At 44.4% G+C, this 27424-nt stretch overlaps 2 protein-coding genes across 6 annotated transcripts in view; both read left to right on the top strand.

Annotated features, from left to right (window-relative positions):
• CDR2L (cerebellar degeneration related protein 2 like) overlaps window positions 1-16219 on the top strand; it is a 31770-nt gene extending 15551 nt beyond the window's left edge. For 4 of the 5 annotated variants that reach the window (XM_083430069.1, XM_083430068.1, XM_083430067.1 and 1 more), the window contains 4 exons: window positions 6152-6264; window positions 7021-7169; window positions 9431-9595; window positions 12890-16219. In XM_083430069.1, the coding sequence (XP_083286195.1) occupies window positions 6152-6264; window positions 7021-7169; window positions 9431-9595; window positions 12890-13775 (1313 nt within the window). In that variant the 3' untranslated portion in view covers window positions 13776-16219. Of the gene's footprint in view, window positions 1-334; window positions 412-6151; window positions 6265-7020; window positions 7170-9430; window positions 9596-12889 lie in introns of those variants that run through there. The other variant, XM_083430070.1, reaches the window with a different exon arrangement.
• Window positions 16220-19524: 3305 nt separating this feature from the next.
• Window positions 19525-27007, top strand: MRPL58 (mitochondrial ribosomal protein L58). The gene is made up of 6 exons (XM_083430100.1): window positions 19525-19743; window positions 21345-21381; window positions 22503-22562; window positions 24470-24552; window positions 26041-26210; window positions 26863-27007. The coding sequence occupies exons 1-6, from the start codon at window positions 19555-19557 to the stop codon at window positions 26945-26947; spliced, it is 624 nt and encodes a 207-aa protein (XP_083286226.1). The 5' UTR covers window positions 19525-19554; the 3' UTR covers window positions 26948-27007.
• The last annotated feature ends 417 nt before the right edge of the window (window positions 27008-27424 follow it).

Genomic DNA, 27424 nt, shown 5'->3' with positions numbered 1-27424 from the left:
CCTTTGACTCAATACACAACATCACCCAGAGCAATCTCTGTCACCATGGCAACATGGTTCCTGAGCTGGTGTTATTTCATTCTACAGTGACTTTCTGGCTTGCTTCCGGCTTTGTGTTTTCTTAACTGCAAGGCTATCTGCCCTCCTTGTTGCTCTCGACATAATTTGTCTTAACTGCTCTGACAAAAGACAGCTGCTAGAACTCCTCCTTCAAGACATCTTGAATAATATTTAACATATTCATTCCAAATCTGCCTGTATGTTTGCATAGAAGTGCTAATACTTTTGATTTTACAGAAAAATTGCAGTGATTTTCCCAAGGTGACCCTGTAGTAAGGTGACCCTCTTCGTAAGTGGACTTAAGATTGCCGCCTCATAAATCCCACTGGATTTAGTGGGACATACTTCTGGGTAAATATGAGTAGGATTGCGCTATTAATTGAGCACCTTCCCTGCTTGGTAGCTGAATTAATAGTCCCCCATAACTTGCACGTGTGGTTCATATCTACCACATGCATTCAGTATTATGAACCTGGCTGAGATCAGACAAACCACCCTCCTCCTTGTTGAACTTTTGGCTCCTAGCGAAGTTCTTCTGTTTCAGCAGGCCTTTTAAGTAACTTTTCCGATTTTGTAGTTAGTTGTTGTTGTTGTTTAGTCGTTTAGTTGTGTCCGACTCTTCGTGACCCCATGGACCAGAGCACGCCAGGCACTCCTGTCTTCCACTGCCTCCCGCAGTTTGGTCAGATTCATGTTTGTAGCTTCGAGAACACTGTCTAACCATCTCGTCCTCTGTCGCCCCCTCCTCCTTGTGCCCTCCATCTTTCCCAACATCAGGGTCTTTTCCAGGGAGTCTTCTCTTCTCATGAGATGGCCAAAGTATTGGAGCCTCAGCTTCAGGATCTGTCCTTCCAGTGAGCACTCAGGGCTGATTTCCTTAAGAATGGATAGGTTTGATCTTCTTGCAGTCCATGGGACTCTCAAGAGTCTCCTCCAGCACCATAATGTAGTTAGTTAGTTTAATCTTTATTGTAGCATTTTAACATTATGTTACACCAGTTAGAGATTAATGCGTTAAAGCTTTGTATAAATGCTTGAAGTAAAATAGCTGAAAACATAATACGCCATATCAGTTCTGATGGTGCTGTGTGACAGGCCCAGTTTGGACAATTATATCTAGGCTTAAGCAGAAATAAGCATAAGCCTTGGGGCTGCGAGCTCTGTCCCCTTCCTTCCCATGCTGGCTGGGGCTGATGGGAGTAAGATGATTCATACCTTCAAGTAGGAGTGCCTGGCACAATAGGGCAGTGGCGTGGAGCCACCCTCCTAACTACTGGCATTGCTGCTGAATGGGGCAGGGCAGCTGATGCTGGTGTACCCACATCGCCATAACCTCACTACCCCTCGGCCTCCACCCTGCCCAGGACACAGCTCGTACACTTTTAATTCCTCACATGCTGTTGCTGGTGTCCATGTGTGCAGAGTTCCTAGTTGTGTAGAAGCAAATGTGATTGTTGAAAGCAGCAGTTCTTTAAGATGTTACTTTAAACTGAAAAACCTCATTGCCTCCCGATGAAGACGTCCTCCGTCACAGAAAAGAATAATAATTTTCCTACGCTTTATTTCTCTTATACCTTTTACAGCTCCTGCAAAAAAAATTACTAGTTTTTAAAACCATGATGCTGGATCCCGGGCTTTCCTAATCCACTTAACTCAACCCCAGCAAATTAAATTGGAAGCCATATGGTGGGACAAGGCTGACGTAATCCTCGGATAGGCAGGGCGAACTCTGCTCTTTGTTACCTGGAGTGAGGCAGCACAAATGTTTCTGGGTCTATCAGCTTCCAAATAATAATTAAAAAAAGATGACGTAGGAGAAGAAGAGTACATCAGTCACAACCCAAGGAGCTAATGAATATGACATTTCCCTTTTGACACAAGCTGGAACATATTATTTTCCTCTTCCAGTACTAACCCCTCTTTGTCACGCTTCCAATCTCTTGGGGGCATTTTGAAACCTGGAGGTGGCTCCTATAAAAATCTCTCTACCCGTAAATGCAATCCGCTCTTAATCAGACCCATTCAGGGAGTGCAGCTGCCAGACCAGGTCATTCCGCATCGTTATGATTATTAAAATTAAGAGCTTGTCACTTCTCAGAGTTCACCCTGGGGTATAGTGTTCAGAGCCGGAAATCGGGTTCCCGAGGAATAATCAACATATATAACAAGGAGCTTAGGAATACATCTAAAGCCCTTGGCCAGCCTCTGGGTGTAATTTGGTGCTTCTCTCGTACTTCTTGTCAGGTTTTAAGCAGGGAAGGACAATTAGGAAAAGCTGAATCTGATTACTAATTAACAATTCTATATTTGCATACTGTTGCAAATGCAGCACAGGACACATGCACCTAGATTTAATTATTTCCCTCCATTCTAGTATATTCAAATCCCACAATCAATAGGCTCAGTGGGCTTAATTATACAAATAGTATTGCCTTGTGTGCCTTTACAGAGGGTAGCCCTCCATTTGAAGGGCTGTCCAGTCCAAGATTGGTTGAACGATCAAGGCTCCCACTGTTCTTTCTTTTCACAGCAGACTGTGAAACCACATAGGTCAAACCTATTCCTACTATGATACGGTAGTGCATCTTTCTAAATGTGCATCTCTCTGTCATCAATCAGCATATGAAACTTTTGAGCAAATCAGTGTCATCTTCCAACTTTTCCTTAGACTGATGCATTTCCTCTCCTTTTTTTGGGGGGGGGGGTGTAACTGGCCCGCCCTCTGTACAACCTTTGCCCAAAGTGAGCTGAGGTGCAGGGTGCAATTCCAAAAACTGCTGATTTACCAGAAAGGCATTTGGATTCCAGACCTGTTAATTCCTATCTGAAGCCTGACATCTGCACGTGCGGGGAATAGGGAGGACAGCACAGGAAGGTGTGTATTTGTGTGGGTGGGTGTCTTGTCTCCTGCTTCTGCTATAGCAACCAGTTCGGAACAATAGCTCCCCAGAAGCATTACTCATTAAAGTCCAGGGGAACCAGGAGGAAAGGCAGTGATTCAATTAGCACCTCTGTGGCAGCACTGCCCCCTTTGGCTTCCCAGCAGTGTGGGATAATTAGGACAATTTATCCTACAGCTGCGCTGCCCCAGAGAGACAGCCTCTCCTTAAACGGGCAGGTGCAGCTGACGCTTCCTGACACACGAAGGAGTCTATGGTAGGTTGTCCCCCAGGCGGCAGCCACCAACACTCCCAAGTCTTCTCACACGTTCACCGACAAATAGAGGATCAGATCAGACAGACAGTGGCAGAGGCAGCTGTGAAGAGTCTGGTGGGAAGAGATGGCTTTGTGCCTCCGGGCTGAGCAGGACTCTTGTCAGGAGCTGGAGATGGATGAAATGCAGAGGGTTACTCAGTCATTGAAAAGGGCTATAAACCCATTCTCCGCTGGTAGTGCATTGTAAGTGAAAAGGCTGACCCTACAAGGCACTGGACACTGTTGACTAGACCTGAATGAATATATTCAACATTGGCTTGGAAAAGCTGAGAGAGAGTAGAATCTTATCAGTCTGCAAGAACTTAAGAAAGAGTCCTCCCGGATGAGACCAAAGGCAATTGCTTTAGTTGCTAGTGTGTTTCAAGGCTGAATCAAAGGTGCCTAGGGCACCTAAGGAGAGCCAGTGTGGTGTAGTGGTTAAGAATGGTAGACTTGTAATCTGGTGAACCGGGTTCGCATCCCCGCTCCTCCACATGCAGCTGCTGGGTGACCTTGGGCTAGTCACACTTCTTTGAAGTCTCTCAGCCCCACTCACCTCACAGAAGGGAAAGGAGATTGTTAGCCACTTTGAGACTCGTTAGGGTAGTGATAAAGCGGGATATCAAATCCAAACTCCTTCTTTTCTTCTTCTTCTTCTTCTTCTTCTTCTTCTTCTTCTTCTTCTTCTTCTTCTCCTTGGGCAGCCATGCCTTCAACGGCCACCTCTTCATATGCAGCAGTGTCAACTCTGTGCATCAGGCCCTTCTCCAAAGTGCCTTAATTTTAGAGGGGAAGCAGCATCCGCTGCAAGATGCAAGGGCTATATTTCACTTGCCCAAAGGCACAGGAACGCCCTCGTTGATCAGCCTCATAGCCTTCTGTAGAGTCTTTGCAACCAGACTAACTTTGGCAAGCATATGTCTGCTGCTTCTGCCGCCATCGTCATTGATAATGACGGTAATGATAACAATGATAAATATAACCATTATTATGGGGTTTTATATGCTGCTCTTCAAGCAGAGGCTCTTGGAGAAACCAACAAATCATAAAATAAAACACTAAAAAGATAATTAGCACCTCAGCAGCCGCAAGGCCCCCCTCCTGTGCCACACTAGGGTGAGATAATCAGGACAATTTGCCCGACAGCTGAGCTGCTGAAAACGATAATTAAGAATCATAAATAAATAAAAGCAGCAGTGCAATAAAGTATCTCCTCCTTAGGAGGTGGGGGGAGTCCACATAGGAGGGGGACGGTATCCAGTTCTGCAGTGATGCTCAAAAACGTTAGAGTCCCCCATATGTCTAATCTGGGTCAGTGAAAAGTGGACGCCACTCCGCTTCTTAGAAGCTTGACTTTTGCATGAAAAATAGCAGTATCTGCACTACCTTCATGGAACTTATGAGCAGCCCTGCTGGATCAGATTGAAAGCCCATCTAGATCAGGGTCTTCTTCTCATTTCAGCCCACCAGATGCCTGTGGGAAGCCCAAAATCACAGCCTGAGCACAACAGCCCTTCCCCTCCTAGTGATCCCCAGCAGTTGATATTCAGAAGCGTACTGTCTCAGGCAGCTGAGGTAGAACATAGCAAGGGTCCATTGGGTGGCCATCACTATCTCTTGTGGGAGCAGATTCCATGGTTGTAACAATGCAATGTATGAAGAAGTGCTTGTTTTTGTCTGTACTGAATCTCCCAAAGTTCAGCTTCGTTAAATCACCCTGGCTTCTAGTACAGTGGTACCTCGGCTTAAGAACTTAATTTATTCTGGAGGTCCATTCTTAACCTGAAACTGTTCTTAACCTGAGGTACCACTTTAGCTAATGGGGCCTCCCGCTGCCGCCACGCCGCCACCGCACAATTTCTGTTCTCATCCTGAAGCAAAGTTCTTAACCCGACGTACTATTTCTGGGTTAGTGGAGTCTGTAACCTGAAGCGTCTGTAACCCGAGGTACCACTGTATATTGAGAGGGGGAGAAAAGCGTCTTTCTAACCATTTACTTCACACCACACAGAGTTTTGTACACTGTCCTGCTTGGACCAGGTTAGATAATGGTCTGTGAGTTAGACAGGGCAGGTTTCTCAGTACCATCTGCTGCAGGCTTAGGGCCATACACAATAAGAAGGTTGGACCCAAGTCAAAAAATAAACCAGGGTGGTGTCCAAAAACAGGAATCAACAACTGAGGAAATCTTGTACATAGCAGGGCAAAGACATCAGTCTCAGACATAGGCAGTTGAATGACATATATCATTCAAGCAACAGATTCCAACGAAGGTTGATACAACCCAGAGCCCACTCACTTTAGAAGGACCATTACTCTCAGGGAGCTCTTCGGTTATGCAGTAAAATTGGGTTCTCAGGCATGCACTCCACTGTTGACCAGCTGCCTCGGATTGGGCCTTCTGTTGAGTGCTGGTGGGTATGTGACCTCCCCCTCTGACTTGGCTGGAGGCTCCTCTTCCAGAGGAGGGTCAGAAACTCATCTTGAGGGTCATTAAGTTATCCAAACTACAACTTCCTGGACACTGACACTCTGACTTCGTATTTTCTCCTTTGTCTCCAAACCATAAGGAATTAGCAAAACATGGCTTTTATGATCCAAAACTACAGAAGGAACCTGTGTAGTTAAAATGCATTATTTATGGCACCTGAACTGCTGTACTTGCTTCTGTTGTTTTATTAATGCATTAATCTGAGGTGTTTGAAAGCTCCTTTTTTGTAGATTTAGGTGTAGTTGTTGTTGTTTTTTCCCGTTAGCTGCCTTGAGATTTGGGAAGATGGGTTAAAAATATTTTTAAGAGATTGAATCAGCCCTATCACTTGCTCACACGTGCCTGGTTCCAAAGAGCTTGGTGGAGAAGCCCTCACAGCGCGTTCTGTTTCATTTTACTTTTCAGACTTGCACTTAGCAGCCGAACTGGGGAAAACACTGCTGGAGCGCAACAAAGAACTGGAGGATTCTCTGCAACAGATGTACACAACCAATGAGGAGCAAGTGCAAGAGATAGAGGTACCGGTGAAGCACAGGCACACACATAAGCCAAATAACCCGTTTTCCTGCTTCAGGCGGAGCATGGCTGTGAAAACGTAGACAGCTGCTTGTTTGGTATTTTCACTGCCACAGCGCAAGCCAGGATGAGCTGCAGCCTCAGAGATGTGCTGTTAGGGGGAGGGATGAAAAACACATATGGAAGAGGGTAGAACAGAGGTGGATTAAGGCCTACAGCTCAAAAAGACATTGCTTTACATTCCTGGGAAGCCCTCCCACCCCTAACCCATATGTTTACATTCTGGGCAGCAGCTTTAGTCAGGGTCACTTTGAGCTTTGTTGAGTCCCTGGATTAGTTTCCAACAAAGTCCCTGAAATGGGGTTAACGGTGCAGACCTAACCCTGCCTGCTCAGAAGTAAGTCCTATTGAACTGAATTTAGTGTGGCTTACTCCCAGGTAAGGGGGGGTTAGGATTGCAGCCTAAATGGCTTTGTCCCCTTTTGACAAAATGCATCTGTTTTCCACGGACTTTTTCTGTTTTCATTTTTCAAAGTATTAAGATAGGCTTAGCAGTAGCTTACCTTGTTGTTGTTTTTTAATAGTAAATTCGGGCCCACCCATGTTGCCCAATTAGGGGCAGCCTTTTAGTCAAAAAGCATTTTAAGTGATTCATCCAGTCTTTTGACTAAATGCTTTAGACCTACCGAATTGTTTTTTGGTATTATGTCCCTAATGTTTTGTTTTTTTATGGGCTTTTAAACCTTTATTCTTTCCAGTATTTGACCAAACAGCTGGAAATGTTACGGCATATGAATGAACAGCATGCCAAGGTTTACGAGCAGCTGGATGTGACAGCGCGTGACTTGGAACTGGCCAATCAGAAGCTTGTGCTGGAGAGTAAGACATCGCAGCAGAAGATACAATGGTAATGCTTCATGTGATGGGTCCTTCCATGTCTAAAGGTAGAGGTTGCCTGGCAGTTTGGGGGGAGGGGGACGTTCAAAACTGAGGTGGCATTGTTAATTCAAAAGTGAGGATTATAAGAACACAGCCGTTGTGACATTTTGCAGTTTTATGGCCCTGTTCATGCCAGGGAACAACTGAGATGGTGGATCTGTTTCCATAATCTCCTCTGGGACATGAATGGAATGCAATATCTGTTCCCAAGTAGGGAAAACTTTCTTCTTCCTCTTCATTGGGAGAACAGTTTTTAATAAGAATTGGGTTTGTCAGCTACCCAGTGATAGCCAGTGGACAGGTAAGTTGATTGATCCTACATGTAAGCAAATACAGTGGTGCCTCGCAAGACGAAAAGAATCCGTTCCGCGAGTCTCTTCGTCTTGCGGTTTTTTCGTCTTGTGAAGCAAGCCCATTAGCGGATTAGCGCTATTAGCAGTTTAAGGGCTATTAACGGCTATTAAAGGCTTAAGGGATTAGCGGATTAGCTGCTAAAAGGCTATTAGCAGCTTAGCGCTTTAGAAAAAGGGGTTGGGGAGCGGAAAAAAACCTCAAGAACCGCAAGACATTTTCATCTTGCGAAGCAAGCCCATAGGGAAATTCGTCTTGCGAAGCACCTTTGAAAACGGAAAACCCTTTCGTCTTGCGGGTTCTCCATCTTGCGAGGCATTCGTCTTGCGGGGCACCACTGTATGAGAATTTGCCCTTCCTGCCCTTTGCATTGGGATCATCTAAATTCTCCATATCTTAGAATACGTAGTTTTTCTGTCCGTTTAATGCTTCAAAGTGGAGGTGGAGAACCCTTTTTCAGCCCGAGGACCACATGCCGGTGGTGGGTGGGGTTATAGGCAAAAGTAAATGGAGCAGCAGATGCAAATTTTACCTTTGCACAGTAACCTAGTACAATATTGACACACCCCTCTTTATCCTCTATTCAGAAAAGCAAGAGGCATTAGAGTTTGAGATACATCCCAGCCAGGCAAAACCATTTGTAGAGCAAAGAGGGGTGGCTTGGTGACGGTGCTGAAGACCAAATCAAGAAATCTGAGGTTCCTTACCCCTGCTTTGAATAATGCAGAATAGCTTAGCTCAGAAAACATGGTGGCTATAGTCTCACTATAACAGACTTCCAGGGAAGGATTTGCAGGAGAGAGCTAGCTTGCAGTTGTGTGGCTCTGCCAATCATCAGCCCGAGGTGATGCGGCATGTAAGTACGTAGCTTGGCTAGTTTCCTGCTTACCTACCATTATAGTTAGGATGCCATCCAACTAACCAGTTATAATAATAATAATAATATTTTTTTATTTATATCCCGCCCTCCCCAGCTGAAGCCAGGCTCAGGGTGGCTAACAACAATAAAATAATGCAACATTCTAAAATCATTTCATTATAAAATTAATTCAAATCAAATTGATGGCAACCATTGGGCCAGAGCTCCGCGAAGATTGCCGAGGGAGGGAGTCAGGCTGTGCCCTGGCCAAAGGCTTGGTGGGACAGCTCTGTCTTGCAGGCCCTGTGGAAAGATGTCAAGTCCCGCAGGGCCCTAGTCTCTTGTGGCAGAGCGTTCCACCAGATTGGAGCCACAGCCGAAAAAGCCCTGGCTCTGGTTGAGGCCAGCCTAACCTCTCTGTGGACAGGGACCTCCAAGATGTTTTTGTTTGAAGATTGTAAGTTCCTCTGTGGGGCATACCAGGAGAGGCGGTCCCGTAGGTACGAGGGTCCTAGGCCGTATAGGGCTTTAAAGGTTAAAACCAGCACCTTAAACCTGATCCTGTACTCCACCAGGAGCCAGTGCAGCTGGTACAGCACCGGGTGAATGTGATATCGCAGCGAGGACCCCATAAGGAGTCTCGCCGCGGCATTCTGCACCCGCTGGAGTTTCTGGGTCAGTCTCAAGGGCAGCCCCACGTAGAGCGAGTCACAATAATCCAGTCTGGAGGGGACCGGCGCGTGGATCACAGTGGCTAGGTCAGGGCGAGAGAGGTAAGGAGCCAACTTGCTTGTGCAATGGCTTTTAGTTGTGCTGTTTAACTTTCCTTCCCTCTCCTCTCGCTTTAGGAGACATGTTGGGAGTGCTGAGGGCACAGAAGTTAACATTGCGCAGCTAAAAATCATTGCATTAGTATAACTCTGTAATTGGATACTGCCCTGTGTCTGTATCTCAGTCTAAAAACAAGCTAGCGTTCTCTTCTCTTTTTCTTTCCCATCAACTCTGGCTTCATGTAACAGCCTAACAGAAACCATTGAGGGGCTGCAGAACCAAGTCGATGACCTACAAAAGCAGGTGGAAGAGCTGCAGAGTCTAGATCAGCTGCGCATCCGCCGGGAGAAGAGAGAGAGGCGCCGAACCATTCATACATTCCCTTGCCTCAAGGAGCTATGCTCTAGTCCCAGGTAATCTGCAGCTGGAGGGGCGGTGCTTTGCGGACAGACAAGGGAGAACAGAGTTAGGACAGCCATTCCTTTGCAGGGGAAAGCTGTCTCAGGCAGTATGGAACGTTCCAAGGCTGCAGCAATATTTTTCATTCAGGGACCCATGGGCATTGCTAATGGCAGAAAACAGATGGAGGAAAGTTTAATTTTATAGAATAGACTGTGCTGGTGGGTGGAAGGAGAACAAACATTTATAGAGTGCGTTAAAATAATAATAATAAAATTTGCTTTTTTGCCAGTTAAGCAGTTTCAGATCCTCTCAAAAAAATCCTAAAACCAAAGCGGGGGGTGCAGATATCAGTTTTTGGCACACATACCAGTCTCATTTCCATCTCCCTCTATTGCTGCCTGGTACACAGTTTGAGCAAATTCATATGTAGAATAGCATTATGAATTCCAGATTGGAGAGAGAACAGGTTTTAATAAAAGAGGGGAATATTCAGTAATGTCAGAATCCCCATTCTTGGATAAAGAAGGAAGGAAGGAAGGAAAGAAGGAAAAGAAGCAGCGTATTATCAGAACATCTTCTGTGATTATTTTTGTGCTCAGAATGATAACTTTAATAGTGTTATCACAACAGGACAGTTCTTTCCCACCCCTTTTTTTGAAGCTAAGGACTGTGTGCCCTTGCTATGCATATCTAGTATATAGGTAATTTAATTGTATACCAATAGTACCTCACTAAGGACGCGGGTGGCGCTGTGGGTAAAACCTCAGCGCCTAGGGCTTGCCGATCGCATGGTCAGTGGTTCGAATCCCCGCGGCGGGGTGAGCTCCCGTCTTTCGGTCCCAGCTCCTGCCCACCTAGCAGTTCGAAAGCACCCCTAAGTGCAAGTAGATAAATAGGTACCGCTTTATAGCGGGAATGTAAACGGCGTTTCCATGTGCTGCGCTGGTGCCGGCTCGCCAGAGCAGCTTCGTCACGCTGGCCACGTGACCCGGAAGTGTCTCCGGACAGCGCTGGCCCCCGGCCTCTTAAGTGAGATGGGCGCACAACCCTAGAGTTGGACACGACTGGCCCGTACGGGCAGGGGTACCTTTACCTTTTTAGTACCTCACTGTGGAGAACACGTGTGCTTTCCAGTCATTCTAGGTACACATGTCACTTTAAAAAACAGTGTGCAAGAGACTGTGTACCCCTAAATGGTACCCCTGTCAATGAAGATTCATAAATATTTGCCTGAAAACAAGGGGCTCTGCACTTTAGAAGCAGACTGACCTCATTTTCAGATGTTCCTTTCCAGCGCTAAGCTCAGAGGAAACCAGTTCTGCAGTCTACTCAACCCTTTGGCCTGCCAGCAAGTTCATTGACATAGTCTCCATGTGGGTTGCAGGGGCACCGTCTCAGCTTCTCCCATACCTGACAGCTCTTCCCCCTGCAATTCCACCCCTGTACTAGAGTAACAAAAGTTCCCAATGCATGCTCCTCCCCAAGAGAAGCCTGATAGTCAGAGAGCTCATTTATCACCCACTCCAACTGCAATTCTTCCCTCACCTTCTGAAGATGTTCCTTTGGTGCAGGGATCGGCAACCTAAGGCCCATGGGCTACAAGTAACCCACGGGGGTCATTTAACTGGCCCATGAGCTGCCCCCGAACTGAGCTGCCTGCTTGGCGAGTCCCCGTGCGCTGCGCTAAACCGGCACAGTGCGGGGACTCGCTTTCATGGCGCCTGAACTTGTGGGTGGGCACAATCTGGCCCACAGAGGGATCTCCACTGGGAGTGAACCGGTCCCAGCAAGGTAAACCTTGCCGACCCCTGCTTTGGTGTGTTTGCTTGTTCCAGCAGGAGCCGTCTAAACCAGCAATATGCTGCATTGCAAACACAATCTGCTGAAAACCAGCAAGTGGAATTTCTGCTGCTGCTGTTATGAAAGGAATATGCTATTAGGCCATAAGCTAACCCTAGGCAAAATCTGTTCAGTGCCTATATGGATGCTTCCCCCACAATACCCCTGTGGTACTTTACCCAGAGTGCTGTAGGACTGTGTGTGTTGCCTTAATAAAACCTGCATTTGGATTTTTGTAGGTCACATTCCCTCTGGGCCACTAAGAAGAATTTTCAGTACCAGCCACTGGTTCTAACCTAGAATGGAATGGGTCATGGGGTGGGGGGAGGAGGTGGTATGGCTCCTCCCACCCCACCCCACTTCCATCTGTTTCAGCTAATGAATCTGCTTCAGGCATCTTAATGGGGGGGGGGAGAGAGAGAATTATATATGCTGACAGAGATAAGCCAGTGTTTGTTTTCCATATTATAAAATGACTCAGGGAGATGTTATCCCGCTGGGATCATATTTATAACCATCCTCCCTCTCACTCTGGACAGCTAGCTTCAGAACTAGCTAGCTCTTTAGAGACTTGGAGACAAACTTTCAGAGATGAGCTGCCTTAACCCATGGTGACCCGTGGATATTTTTCTTTCTTCCTACAGGCTCTGGTCAAATAAGTTTGTTTAGTGCTTCAGGCAGTAACCTGAAAAATCAAAACAGGATCCCAGAACTGTGTCTGGCATAGAATAGAACCATAAGACGGCAGACACTGCATCCAACCCCCTTCAGTGCAGGAATCAGCTAACCCTTTCCTGTAAACATTGCAGTGCTTATAATAAGCAACATAGAGCACAACATGATTGTTTTTTTTACTCATCATCAAAATTCGCCTTAAAATCCATTATTCCCTTGAAGCCTATAGATTGTCTGTCTTCTTCCTTAGGAAACTAATCTTAAGTACATGTAGCTTTCATTTCCTCACACTCATCCCTTCTTCCCTTTTCCTCCCTCCCTTCATTGTCTTGCCTGCAGTTCTTCAGCTGGGGCCCTTTTTTGCGTATATTACTCCGAAGAACACCATTCATAGAGGTGTCACTATAAGAACAATCATGAGTGTATAGTATGCTTATGAAGTCCTTTAAAAAGAACAGTGCAAAGGTTTTCCTTAGGTCAGTTAAGCAAAACCGTACTTGGTTGGTGACTAGGGTTCAGTATGAAACTCAGGAAAGATAAGCAGAGTCCGGACAGCAAGTAGGGGAAGCATATGTTTGCCTGTTCCCCCGTGGAAGAATTACTCCTGGCACATATTAAAATAGCACATCTCAATAAGGGTTCACATATATGTTGCCATTTGGGGTGTGATACATAGGATTCTGTTGTGTACAGAGGTAACTTCTCTGTTAACCTTTGCTGGACTTATGGTACCCACCTAGGAATCTATAATGATTAGTTTGCTAATGGCTTTTTTGTTTTTTGGATATCAGATATGAAGATGCGTTCCAGATTCATAGCTCTTCAATGGAGTTCAATCAGATGCCCTTGGAACGAGAGAATGAGCGGCTGCAAGCAATGGTGAATTCCCTCAGGTCCCAAGTCAACCAGGAGAAACAGCGGAAGGAGAGGGTGGAGAGAGAGTACACGTCCGTCATCCAGGAGTACTCAGATCTTGAGCAGAGGGTGTGTGAGATGGAGAACTGCAAGCTGCGTATTAAAGAGCTGGAAGGAGAGTTACTGGAACTCCAGCAGATGAAGCAAGTCAAGAAATATCTCCTCAGTAGAGAGGACAACCTGTCAGAAGCACTTCTGGAGCCACTGAACAATGCCCCAGAAGCTGACTACATTGACCTAACTGAGGAAGATGGAGGTAGAAACCATGAATCGTCCATGACAGCCTCCCCAAACCACCCTGTACGGAAAAGCTGTAGCGACACGGCCCTGAATGCCATTGTGACCAAGGATGCTGTGAGCCGCCATGAAGGCAACTACACGCTGCATGCCAATAATGTACGCAAGAGGGGGATGTCAATCCTGAGGGAGGTGGATGAGCAGTACCATGCATTGCTGGAAAAGTATGAGGAGCTCCTCAGCAAGTGCCGGCAGCACAAAGACAGCGTGCGCCATGCCGGTGTCCAAACCTCCCGCCCTATCTCTCGTGACAGCTCTTTTAGAGACTTCCGGGGAGAGGGTTATGAGCTGGACGAGCTCAAGACAATGGAGAAGAGCCTTAGCAAACACGTGGAGGCTGTAGACAAGCGGCTAGAGCAGAGCCAGCCAGAGTACAAAGCCCTGTTCAAAGAGATCTTCTCCCGAATCCAGAAGACAAAAGCAGACATCAACGCCACCAAGGTGAAAAAGAAGGCCACAAAGTGAATCCCGCTGCTTTGGCGCCACTGCGTTTGCCACAAGCAAATTCAGCATCGAGCTCTTCACTTCGGCACCAGGGAGCATTGTCCTGCCTCCTGCCTCCCAAGTCCTAGGAGCTTCTCACGTTGATGTCTTCTTGCACAAAAAGGGAACCTCTTGGAGTGTTTCAGGAGTGGGAAGAGCCCACCTCACATTCTTCGAAGTCAGTGCTCCAAGCTGCCTGGGCCCCTGGATGTGCTGCAAAAAGCTCTATGTCATAGTTGTAGTTGGTACCCAAGATTTTCCAAGGAAACCCTTCGCATCACTGCAGCAGCCAGAAACCACAAACAGGAAATTAAACGAACTAGCCACAGTCTCACCTTCTCCCGTGACCGGTTGGATTTGCTTTCCTTCAAGCAACACAGCAACAAGCTTGGATTTCTTACAATGCCCTGGAATACCCAGAACGTAGTAATTTAAAACATCAGTTTCCAGAGGCAGCTTCCATACACGCACTCTTTTTCTTCAGTTTCCTTTCCCCCTTCTTCTTCCCATGAAGAACCCACAGATGCATCGGCAAGACTTTTTACTGGACTTCTCTCTTTCCGTAAGGGGAGCATGTTCTTCCTGTTTAAGCCATCCTCTTCTTGGTCAGGTTTTTCAATTTTTACAATGCAAGCTCATTGCAACTGGAAAAACTTGAAAAAAGATTGCTGTTATGTCTTCATCAAGCATACCTAACTGTTCCACTCATAGAAGATAGGACAGAGTGAGCTTAGGTTTACACTTCCTCCAGTATTTTTATTTTAGGAAGTTAGTTGTCATCACTTCGCTCATTTAACCTGGGCTTTCCAAGAAGCCAAACAAGAAGTGCTATTACTGGCTTGGAGAGACACCCTTGTCTTCATTTGGGTGTTGCGTTTCCCATGCCTTGCCGTTCAAGTGGTTTTTCCTAATTGTCTTTTGTGGCTGGCTCCTAAGACATGATTTGCATGGGCTTGCAAAAACTGAATAGTGATGACTCATGTTAAGTAGGAGTAAATTCAGCAAAACACCCAAGTTCAGTTGTCATCACTAATAATGTTGTTTATCACACTATTCCACACCGTCACTTGTTAGTTAACGCTTCCGTGGCCAAGCTGCCTTTTCCAAAGGCTCTCTCTACTCCATTTATACAGTCAACCTCACCTACATATACCACACATTTACACACAAAAGGCCTCTTCAGTCTCAGGAATAGTCAGTATCCATTTCACAGAAATACAGAATTGGGATTCTTTCGTCACATGCTAATAAGTGATGGTGAGGGTCACATGCATATATGAAAATAAGCAGTATTATATTTCACTAAGTTTAGGGTACACATGCCAGAGTTCTCACTTGTGAGGGGACAATAGTAGCAATGATTATTAACTTACCAAGCAGTATTATACTTGAAGAAATTTTGGACCAGTTTCTTGTTTAGTTGTACCTGAATAAGACCCAAAGTCTGTGATGTTTCTTTGAAATCATGCTAGTGTAAATGAGTCTGCCTTTTCATTATTTCCAGCTTATTCCTTCATGTCCTCTCACTTTTCAGCACTGTTTCTTCTTAGACTGCGATTCTCAAATCGCACGCTTTGCAGTGGTCAGTATTAACAGGCCCGAGCCAAGTGACTTGAGGACCATGGCTCCTTACAGTTGGCTGTCAGCATTTCTGCTTCTTGCCATGCTTTTACATTTCATGTTGGTAGACCTGGTTTTGACCTGAAGCCGATTTTGTGAACTAAGTAAATACAGGGTAAGAAGGCAGATGTGTGGAAAGTCAATGGTTAAGTCAAACAGAGTGAGATTTCTACTCCTCTGCCATCGGATTGTCATCTCGTTATGTGTTTGCTAGATTCTTGCCATGGGGGTCCTTGTGTTCAGCCAATTGAAGTCACTTTTGTAATGTGTGAAAGTATTTTTGAGCAAGCCTGCCCAGGGGCTCTTCTTTCTGGAAAGATTCTTCCTCTACTACTTAATGCCAAAACTTCTTTTGTACCCTTGATGTGGCCCAGCTTTTGAAGTATTAGGAGCCATAGACATGATTGTGGCTACCTCTCTGGTAACCATAATGACAAACCTTCATGCCTTACAGTTGAAAAATCAAGTTGTCTGGGGGGTAAAATAACAAAGGAAGTTGGTTTTCTCAAGAGCATTTACCTTGCTCTGTGTGGCTGCCATCATGGCTGCTGATGTTTTGATTAACTTTCCTTTACTATCTTTCTACTAAGGGACTTTTGAACGGATGTTTGTTCTCAAGTCATCTGTTTGTTGCATCAGTATTTGGGGCGGGAGGGGGCCATTGCAATCATTCTTGGTTTTGAACACCGTTAATGTGCAAACCAGCATCCCAGTTTAAGTGTAGTATACTTAAAATTAATATATTTAAAAATGCTTTATTCTCTTCTTAAATAAAAAAAGAAACACCAGTATTCTGAACACGGAAATTTCTTGTGTTTATTTCTTTGCATTCCAGAAATAGGCTTGCTGCTTTGAATTCTCAGCATCATTTAGGTCAAGAAAATGCTTTAGGCATGATAAAAAGTGGAGGGTAACCACCAGAATGGATGTGCTGCTTCTCTTTATTTATTACATAACAGATAGTTCCTGGTTTTGTGGGACAAGGACTCACTCTGTTATTAAAAAGCACCCCTTTACACACGTCAACATTCTGAACGCTCCAGTAGCTTGAAACATTTTCTTCCATGCTTGCAAATGTCAGCTTTGATTTCTTGAACACACTTCAGAGTAATTACTCATGCAAGCAATGAGATATTAACACTTGCCTCAACAAAGGGACAGCTGCATCGCATTGCCAGTCAGTTCAGCAAAATGCTGAGAGCATAATTTCTTTGACCAAAAATAATACTGGCTGTATTGTGTACAAAAAAAATCTAGTGAACTTGTCTTTCCACTAAAAAACAGAATCTGCTTCCTACTTCTATAGCGTATATCTGTCTGAAAGCTCCCTCGCATGCTGTTCATCAGCTGGATCCTCGTTGTTGTGGAAACCTTTTATACAGCCTGGCGTGTAAATAGCAGATGCGACCAGAGGCACAATGGATGGGACTCTTAACTTTGTACAATAAGCTACATTCCAGACACACAAATCTGAGGATTCTACACACACCCACACACCACTTAGGCAGCTGAGGTGTTATCACAGGACAGTTTCCAGCCAGGCAGAAGCATTTGCATGGAGCAAGCAGGTGAGCGGCATCGCTTGGGAGAGAGGATGTGGATTCAGGAGAGTCTGAGAGCTAGATAGCTGCATTTCGTCCCCCAGGCCTGAGGTTCCTTACAGCTGCTCAACATAAGATGAAAACTTGACACCGGTTGAACTAAAGTGATGGGCAATCCTGCTCTAGGTTAGATTTAATTTGGACTCGCTGAGTTAATAAACTGCTTGTTTGTTTCATATTTAGCTTGTTATTAAAGAGCTTGGTTTCTTCCAGATGGCCTCTGCTATGTGTCATCAGTTATATAACCTGCAAGCTCTGGAGACCCCCTTGCCAGGCACCACAGATGTGGCTCTTACACAAGCGGAAGAGATGGCTACCAAACTGGGGAAGCAACACCAACAGGAAAAGAGAGGCACTCTGGGTACATGGGGAAAGGTTTATATCTGGCCAACTGCACTTCAGAGCTTGTTTAGGCACTTGCTGTGAACAGCTCTATTCAAAGCTTGCCCTCGGAAAGATTATTCCAAAACGTATATTGCCTCAAATAAATCACCAGGAGTTCCTTCCTGTCTTTTTTCTTCCTCCAAGTGGTATGGATTCCCAAATCTATGCCAAACAGGCTACGAGAAGGCTAGAAGCCTGTTTTTGGCCCTGATGTATGCTGACCATATCTAGGGTCTACAGCAGTTCAGGGGGCCTAGCCCCCAGTTCAGGGGCCTGCTGTGTCCCCCAAAGACTTAACTAATTTTGAGAGCAGTTGTGGAAAAATAAAATACACAGCGCTCTGGTGGCCAGAGTGAATGCAGTCCTCCTCAGGCCCAAAATATTAGCCAATTTAGAGATTTTGAAATTTCAGTTTCATAATCTGGCAATGCCATACTGCCACCAAATTCCAGGTTGTTCAGGGAGAAATTGTCAGGAACCCTAAGTGGGATTAAACCAGCACCATCATACATTAGTATGAATGCAAATGGTTCAGCCTTCAGCAGATAATCAAGAGCCATGATCACAGTTTTTCAGCCTAAAAGCCTTCAGATTGGGGAAAGGGGCAAGTAATAGGGCATGGTTAGCTTCTAAAAAACACAAGCAAACCTCAATAGGCTACATTTTTGCATCTTTGCTGCCAAGCTCCTTCCACCCCAATTACCATGCTCTCCAGGTTGTGTCCCTAAGCAACTCACCACTATCCTCTGTCTCATTTGCTAGATCAACATTTCAAAGCCACGGGGGAATTTTGAAAAACTTGTGGTCTTTTCTCCAAACTGCAACAGAGATTAAATACTGTCAAATACAAGATACTTCACTATGTCTGTTGCTTCTGGCAAATGCTGTGAATAAGAGCAGGGGGTTGGACTAGACAACCCTTGTGGTCCCTTCCAACTCTACAATTCTACGAAGAGAACTAATGAATTTACATCTAGTAACTTGGCTCCATTATATGAGATCCTGTCCACTGACCTCCTGGAGCCTAACCATTTACCACAAGGCAAAAGCACCAAATTTCAAAAAATCAAATTTGATTATTTTGTCCCCCTCCAAATTTTCCTTTGACAAAGCATTTCCTCTGACCTATAGCAGAACATGAACATTTGCTCTGCTTATGAACCAGCAGCATTACTTCCAGTGTATAATGAGAATCGTTCCTTGGGTTATCCAAGACTGAAAACTTAACCCCTCAGGCAACTGAAACCATGCATGTGGTTTCCATCGGTTAATGTATTTTACAGCCCAGTCTTATGTTTACTCAGAAGTCAATCCCTCCGAGTTCAATTAAGCTTGCTCCTAAATAGGGAGATCTGCTATTCTTTCATTGGGATCAAACTCCATTGAACACAGTGGGACTTGACTTTCAAGCAAATACTTGGGCAACGGCTTGCGTGCCTCCAACTTTGAAATTTCACAGGAATGCTTGGAAACATAGGGATTCCCTGCAAATAGCTGATACACTCAAAACGAAAACAAGCACATTTTGGCCCAGTACTTTTAATTATGAGGACAATGCTACAATTCTGAGCAGAATCCAGCGATTTACTTATTTATTTTTTAAATAAATAGTGCTATTTGCTCCATTTAGACCTGATAATAGGAGTTTCTCCAGGCTGCTCACAAAGCAAATATAAAATAGATTAAAATGTAACATTCATATAAAACCAGTGCTTTTTTTCAGGGGGGATACAAGGATACCCTGCATACCCCTAAACATTTTGTGAATCTTTGTACTTTTGTCCATTTACTGTATTTATTTTCCCCGATTTGAAATATAAAATGGTGATTTTCTTGAGTTAAAGTAAAAGTACCTCTAAACATTTTTTAAGGGGAAAAGCACTGTATAAAACAATTAAAACTAAAACAGATTCATTTTAGAAACTGAAATGCAATTTAAATCTAAGAAGCTCAAAGTGTTTAGAAGTGGGCAGCCTATATCAACAGCAGCGCAAGCCCAGCATATCTCCTCCCCAGATTTCGGAATCGCACATGCGCGCTTAGGCAAGAGGCGGAGGGGAAAGGTGAGGAGGAGAACCGTGTTTCTCCGGAACGGCAAGTGACCGGGTGCCTTTTGCAGCCGGACTTTTTTAGAGCAGCACTCAGCCCAGCACAAGATGGCGGCGTGCGCGCTGCGCTGCCTCTGGCGATGGCCGGCGCTGAAGCTGCTCTCCGCAGAAGCGGCTCGGGACTTCCCGCGCCGAGCCATCGCCTCCGCTCGCCCAGACTCCGGTTCTGAATTCCGGAGCGAATACAGCTTGGACAAACTCTACCCCTCGCAGCAAAAAGGAGCCGACGCAAAAAAGGTTAGGAATCCGGATTGGAGGCGATTGATGGTCGGAGCACCTAGATCTATATAAAAAGCAGAGTAGCACCTTCCTTGGATTTCCGTTCGCATAGTTCTACGCCTCTCCCTCACCGCCGGTCTGCGGGTGGAAGTTATGTTGCCCCATGTAAATGGATAGGCCTAAGAATAGGAACTGGAGAAACGCAGGTTCGAATCCCAGCTGCGCTTATTAACTTCACTGGGTGGCCTTGGGCTGGTCGTTGTCTTTTACCCTGACCTATCTCACGGAGATGTTGGGAGGATAAAATAGAGCTGCCTATTGTTTAGAGGGGGGGGGGGTCATGATATAGACAGATGTAATAAATAAAATAGCATATTTTCTCTGAGGGGATAGCCATAGCTGTCAATTTTTCCCTTTTCTTGCGAGGAATCCTATTCGGAATAAGGGAATTTTCCTTTAAAAAAGGGAAACGTTGACAGCTATGGGGATAGCACATCTGTCCCAATGTGAACAAATGTGAGCAGCAAAGATAAACAATTCTTGTTTTTTGTTTATATATCTCAGTTTCCCTCCTTTATGACACCCAAAGCAGTGTATGTGCTGTTCCCAAGCAGCCTCCTATCTAGCCACTGACCAGAACCCAGTTCTGCTTAGTTTGAGTAAAGTGGTGGTTCTGCAAGCTGTTATATTGTACTATCCTTTTGCTTCTAACTCTGCCTTTACTTAATCTTAAATGTTATCTAATTCAACTTCCTGCCAATGTAGGAAATTCACTCCTACCATTTGCCTAATAATAACAATAATAATTTATTTATTTATACCCCGCCCATCTGACTGGGTTTCCCCAGCCACTCTGGGCGGCTCCCAACAGAATAATCATAATAAAGCGATAAAACATCAAACATTAAAAACTTCCCTAAACAGGGCTGCCTTCAGATGTTTTCTAGAAGTCAGATAGTTGTTTATTTCCTTGACATCTGATGGGAGGGTGTTCCACAGGGCAGGCGCTACTACCAAGAAGGCCTTCTGCCTCGTTCCCTGTAGCTTCACTTCTCACAGTGAGGGAACCAGCGATAGGTAGCTATCCAGTATGTTTTATCTGGAGAATGGCAATGAGATGTTGGGACTGAATTCAAGGGTGGTGATATCTTTTTCAGACTCAGTCGTACAATGATTCTGCATGTTGAAGTCCTCATGAGTTGCCCCTCCCCTTTTTTCTTGAAGGTTCAGATGTGATAAACTAGTATTGTGAATGACTTGACAATAGTGGATACAACTTACTGCTCCTGGTTGAATAAAGGGTTTTCAGAATCTGATGAACCACACTTAGCTCAAGAAGTCCTCTGATTGTGAGCTTTGCTGAACTGAAAAATGGTCACAAGAGTCTGGTCTAAGACGTTAAAGCGGAGGAAACAAAATAATTTGAGTGCCTAGAAATCTATATTGTACAAAGTAAAGCTAAAAATTGATAGACCCTGCCAATGGCCTTTTAAAAAAATAATCTATTGCTGTAGTTGCATATTTTTCCATTTTCTGTTTATACACTAATTGTACTACATAAATTTTTACAGTAGTATTAAGTTGCAGTTGCTTAACAATATGTATCTCTGTGTTAACAGGATTTGGCAAACCAGACTGTTCCCGACATACCTGTAGGTGAGTCCAGAACATTAGAGAAGTGACGTCTCTTTCTCCCGAATGATTTCCCCAGGCATTCATTTTATTTGCCTGTAACAGTGTAATCCTATGCAGGCTTGCTTGGAAGTAAGTACTATGGCTATATTTCTGATTTAAACAGGCCTATAGGCTTGTGCTGTAAATCAGTTAAACTTTTATTTAGTGGAGGATTGGGTACTGGCACAGAACTGCAAAGAACAGATGGGCCAATCATTAACAAAACAATGCCTTATAGTGCTTGTGTTGCCAGTGGAGGCCACATGGCAGTGGTGGGTGAGGCCAGAGGCAAAAGTGAACAGAGCAAGCCATGTGCCTTCTTTGTACAGTAAGTTTCTTTCTACACACAGTCACACATCACTCTCTGTTTTCCATCCAGGCAGGCAAGAGGCATTATCAGAGTTCCAGAACATATTATAGCACAGCAAAAACACTCAAGGAGAGTGTGAAACATGGTCTGCAGAGGGGATGTAGCTTGGGGAGAGTCCCAAGGACCATGTAAAGTCCCCTGCGGCTCAGGATCTACCCCCATGCTAAGCCAAACCTCAGGAGTAATGTGGCTGCAGTATTTTCACATGCACCAGTACACTTGCTTGTTCATTCTAAGCTCTAGTTCGGCTTAACTCAGGATGCTTATCTTTAATTTTACATTTGATAAAGCAGTAATTAATTCTATGCGGCTTGTATGCTACCTTAAAAAATATATACTTCAAGCATTGTTTTTATTATATATCGAAAACATTCAGAAACATATACCCTAAAAACAATGCCCACAGTCCCATGTACTTCCCCATTACTGGGAAGTAAATCCCGTTGGTGGAAAATGCTTTCGCTGAGGCTGCCACTGCAATTCATTACCTGCTTATTTCACCAGATGGAGAATACGGTAACTACTTAAGGACAATCGGAATGCTCCTACAGGAGCCTTAAGGAGTGTTTATTGGAGTTACCTTCATACTTCAAGAGGTCATCTCTATTCCAAGTGTGACCTTCCAGATCAGTGTATCCTTTCCTATGCAATTTCACTCTTTCTTCTTCTTCCATATACATACACAAAGCCATGACTGTATCTTTTCAATATTTCTCTTTGCAATCTTTTCCAGGTCGTTTGTCCATATCATATTGCCGAAGTAGTGGCCCAGGAGGCCAGAACGTTAATAAAGGTACGGAAAATATCGGAGCAGATTTAAATAGATACTTGTCCTGGCCATGCATACTTGGGAGTGAGCTCCCTTTTGAGGAAACATGAGTAGAATCAAGCTGTGGGTTTTTCTGTTAATCAGTGGTGCTATTAGATGTGTAAAGTTAACGTTTGTACATCTTAATCTGAGGACTCATTAGCCTTATGACTTTGACAAGTACTGAAAGATCAGTGCTTCTTTTTAACTGTCAGACGGTGTGGTGGTTGCTCACGAGTAACCAGGCAGGAGTAACCGACCTGTCTTTGGCAGGTTTTTATTTGTGCAAACTATTTACAGTGCAAGACCAGAAAGTTCATGTCCGTCTCAATCACTTGCAGATTCCGGGAGTGGCCCCTTCCGGTTTCCCCTCCAGCATAAGAACTTAAGACACCCCAAATATCCACCTTCCCTCCTTGTGTTTCACACCTCTGCATAAACTGGGCGACAGAAATGGCATGCCTGTTTCCTGGCTGGCCGGGCTAGGTGAGGCGCTTGGGTTCTCAGTAGCATCTTTGAGCCCTCCCCTCGCTCGGCTTTCCCATTCCAACTCTGCTCCACTGGAGGTGTGGCTTTCCCCCTCGTTGGAGGAGGAGCTGCTGAGGCAAGGAAGAAGGACTACCCCTATGCTATCCATATAATCAGTTATCAGTAATCAATATATTCATATATGCTCACACATAATCAGGGCTGACAGTATTTTATAATCCATTTTGAATCAAAGGGAAGCTGTGCCTTAGCTAACTGCATACTGCTTGAAACAGCAAAATTAGGAGCCGACCTTTCCCCTACAAACATCCGTGTACCCTGGACAAGGGGAAGACGTGAATCAGAGATTCTACTACAAAATCCCCTCAGATACAGGCTAAATTAATCCACAGAACAGGAAGAGCAAAACCACAAAATCTCCACACTCCCTGTCCTTTCATAATTAGGGGAGAGGTTAGACAGAGCGTCACTGCAAGCAACGGAAAGCAGAACTAGAACTCTGTGCTTGACCAGGAGCTGGAAGCATGGCAAGAAGCTTGCTAATTGGTTAATTTCGCTGGCGATATCGTGACTGCCTCATGGTTGTCTCATGATCTATGATTTGCTGTGATCTGCTCAGGTATAAAGACCTCTGGATTTCTGTCAATCAGGGTCCCAGTTCCTTTTGGAAGAGATTCCAAACTGGGTCCTTATTGCCTGGCAATAAACTTCACCTTCTAATTCTCCATTTGCTGAGTCTGCCTGATCCTTATTGATGCCAAGAGGGTACCTGCTTACGTTCACGTGCTTCACTGCTTCTCAGGAGCGTGGGCAGCTCCCTGTATTCCCATGCCTCCTTCCCCTGTCCTGATGGCAGCTCCCTGACATTAACATTAACTAATTTCTCTTTTCTTCATTATTATTTTTTTAAGATCAGAGTTAATATTCAATGCTGTAATAGGAACGCCCTCTCCTGTCCTCTGCAAGTCCCTGTGTTCCCCCCATCTGCTCCAGAGGATCCTCCAACCCGATTTTGGGACATGTGTTTGATAGATAAAACTCCTGTGACTTTAAAATGGTTCTTTTGAGTTGTTTACAAGGAAACCTTGTTTACAAGGGGGAAAAATGCTCCTGAGGGAGGACTTTGCCGGCCAAAATGCATTGGGCATTAATAAAAAGTATTACTTTTCGGCCTTTTTGAGATTGAGTCTCCTTTTTTGCCATGTCTCTTGGAATGCCAAGAATTCTTCTGAAAATGCAGGACACTTCAAAGTTAGATGGTGGGGGGGGGTGACATTTCGCATGGCAGCAAGATCAGCTGGTGGGGTATGTGTGACATTGAATTGAAATCTGAACCTGCAGCCTTTGGATAGGACCTGTAGTTCTCCTAGTAATAGTCATGTATTTCTTTGTTTCACTCGCAGTAAATACAAAGGCAGAAGTCCGGTTCCATTTGGCAACAGCAGATTGGATCTCGGAAGATGTGCGACAGAAAATGGCCACGATGGTAATTCCTAGCATTTATCTTTCTTTTTCTAGGTACTTCCCAAGCTATTCAGCCCAGCAGGATAGTTTGATCTTGGTGTATTAGTTTAGAGCCAGTGTGGTGTAGTGGTTAAGAGCGGTAGTCACGTAATCTGGGTAACCGGGTTCGCGTCTCCGCTCCTCCACATGCAGCTGCTGGGTGACCTTGGGCCAGTCACAGTCTCTCAGCCCCACTCACCTCACAGAGTGTTTGTTGTGGGGGAGGAAGGGAAAGGAGAATGTTAGCCGCTTTGAGACTCCTTAAAGGGAGTGAAAGGCGGGATATCAAATCCAAACTCTTCTTCTTCTTCTTCTTCTTCTTCTATTGAAGCAGCACACAAGGAAATTAGGGTGCTCTGAGAAGCCATTTAGGCAATATAACTCAATATTGATTACATATAAACCCATGCTAACTGAGGTTAGCATCCCATTCAAGGTGCAATGCTATGCTGAAAATTTGTTGGCTGAGGGACTTTTGGATTTGTGCGTTCTATTTGTATGGGCTTCTTTTCCATTCCTGGGGTGAGCACACATTGGATACAGCAGCCATTTGGTCCAGGCATAACGCAAGCCTAGGACTGCTTGCCACCTTTAGCTAGTGTCTGGTGACCTGTGCAAATCTAACTTCTGCATTGAGGAAAGTAATTGCTAAGCATAAGCTAAGTTAATGTCTGGAATATTTTTTTTTCTAAAGCATTTTATCATTGAAAGTTCTCTATTTATCCTTACCTCGTTTTTCACTCTGCAGCGTGATTGCTGTATACCCAAAAACAGCACCTGGAGGGTTTGGTTAATTGTCGCAACTCTTATTTGTTGAAGTTGTGTTACCCTATTATGGAATTCAGATCCTTTTTTTTCATCAGCACTCTGGTGCTGGATAATGTAATAGAGGAGCCTTGGAGCAGTGGAGATATTGAGGTCTACAGCGACAGAACACCTCACCTAGTGGCATCTGCCAGATCCTAGTGCTTGAAAGTTTGCTGTTCTCAACATTCTGCTGGTAACTTGTTTATATTCTGCAAAAGCTCCCACAGTTGCAGTACTACTGGAGTGCCTGCTCTCAGTAAATGAGGTATCCACTTTTTACTGGGCAGCCCAAATCCAAGGTGGGAATAAGCAGGATTCTAATCCACAGCTTCCTATAAGCAGTTTATTGAAACAAAGATAATTACATCTGGTAATATTTCCCCAGCACCATTACACAGTAAATCTAAAACTTTCATTGAGGCTGCAGACCCATGTATTCCTGGGAATAAGCCCCAGAGAACACAGTGAGATTTAACTTCAAAATGAACATGCATAGGTTTGGGCTGTAAGGATAACTTTCAGAAGAGGCGGTCAGAAGTTGCCTCCTGTGGCAATCATGTCTGCTTTCCCTCTTTTAAAAAAAACAAAAAACAAAACCTTATTTTTAGGCTGGTAAACTAATGAAAATGGAATGCTCCATAGTAAAAAATGTTTTCTTTCCCAGCACAAGAATAGGATCAGTAAATCTGGAGAACTGGTAGTCACCTCTGAAGTAAGTCGCTACCAGATGAGGAATTTGGCAGCTTGCTTGCAAAAAATCAGAGAGATGATTATAGAAGCCACTGAGATGCCTCGGACTGAATCGAAAGAGACGGTGGAAATGATCAGAAGCAGGTATGAGTCCACTAGTTAGATAACACTTCATCCAATCAGCATGCATCTGTAGCTGCATTAAAAATGGCACACTACAGTGCTCACTTAGAGCAAGGTGAAATCATCTGTAGCTACCATTAGCCAAACAGAGCAGCTACTTGCTTCCAACTGTCAAGGGTGTGTCACAAAATCATATTAGGTAGCTTTGGCAAGGATCCAGGAGGCCCTCAGCTGACCCCTGGTTTTAACACATAATAAATAAGATAGTCTTCATTTTCTCTTGGTTCTAGCTGGACAAGCTGAGACAGTTTTTGTTTCTTGACTTAGGGCAGAGCACCATGGGTCATCTCTTGTGTGTATTAGAGTGTAAGTGAACCTCTGGAATCGTAATATATACATCCGAGGTAGCATTGCTGTATTTCACTTATATAGAAAGGGCATCACTTTCAGAATGTTGCACTTGGATAAAACATAGCAGGTACCTCTTCTCTGGGAAAATACAAACTACTTCAGGCTTTTTAGAATATCCCTTGACTACTTAGGATTTTGCTTTTCTTTGAAATGTTGATTCTGCATGACAAGAACCTGATACAAATCATTTATGATAACAAACCGGAATCATTTCACAGACACACTTAAGTATGTCATCCTCAACCTCTCTATTTGATTTTAGGGTGGAGAAAATGAACCGTGAACGCCTCCGACAAAAAAAGATTCGCTCTTCTGTAAAACAAAGCCGGCATGTGGACTTTGACTGAACGCACCAGAGAAAAAAAGCATTCTGGAACACATCCATTGGACTCTTTATAATATTTGGATTTGGAAAAGAATAAAAATAACCTTACACCATAAAATCTGTTCCTTGCAGTTTATGAAATGGGGGTGGACGTTTTCGCTAAAACTAATGGAGTTTGAAGCTGAAGTCCTATGTCAACTGCCATAACATACATTTACCAAAGTAATTAATCCAACTCTTCTTGGCTGTAGCACAGAGCTTTTCAAACTGTGTGTTGTGACACGTTAGTGTGTCGGCTGCAGTTTGTAGATGCATCATGCAATGCTGGAAAGGGGCTAGTTTAACCTCCTGATTCGGTAGTAAAACTGAAATACTGTTGTCACAAAATGATGCATGTCTAAAAAGTGTGTCACCAACATGTCAAGTTTGGAAAGCTCTGCTGTAGCGGTTAGCTTTTAAATGAACAGCTCTTCTAAGCATGAGTCTTGTACATTTTTTG

The sequence above is a fragment of the Podarcis tiliguerta genome, assembly GCF_965153285.1.
Source record: "Podarcis tiliguerta genome assembly, chromosome: 2".
Taxonomy (NCBI): Eukaryota; Metazoa; Chordata; class Lepidosauria; order Squamata; family Lacertidae; genus Podarcis; species Podarcis tiliguerta.
Note: the sequence above shows the minus strand (reverse complement) of the source record. Positions and strands in the feature narration are given on the sequence as shown.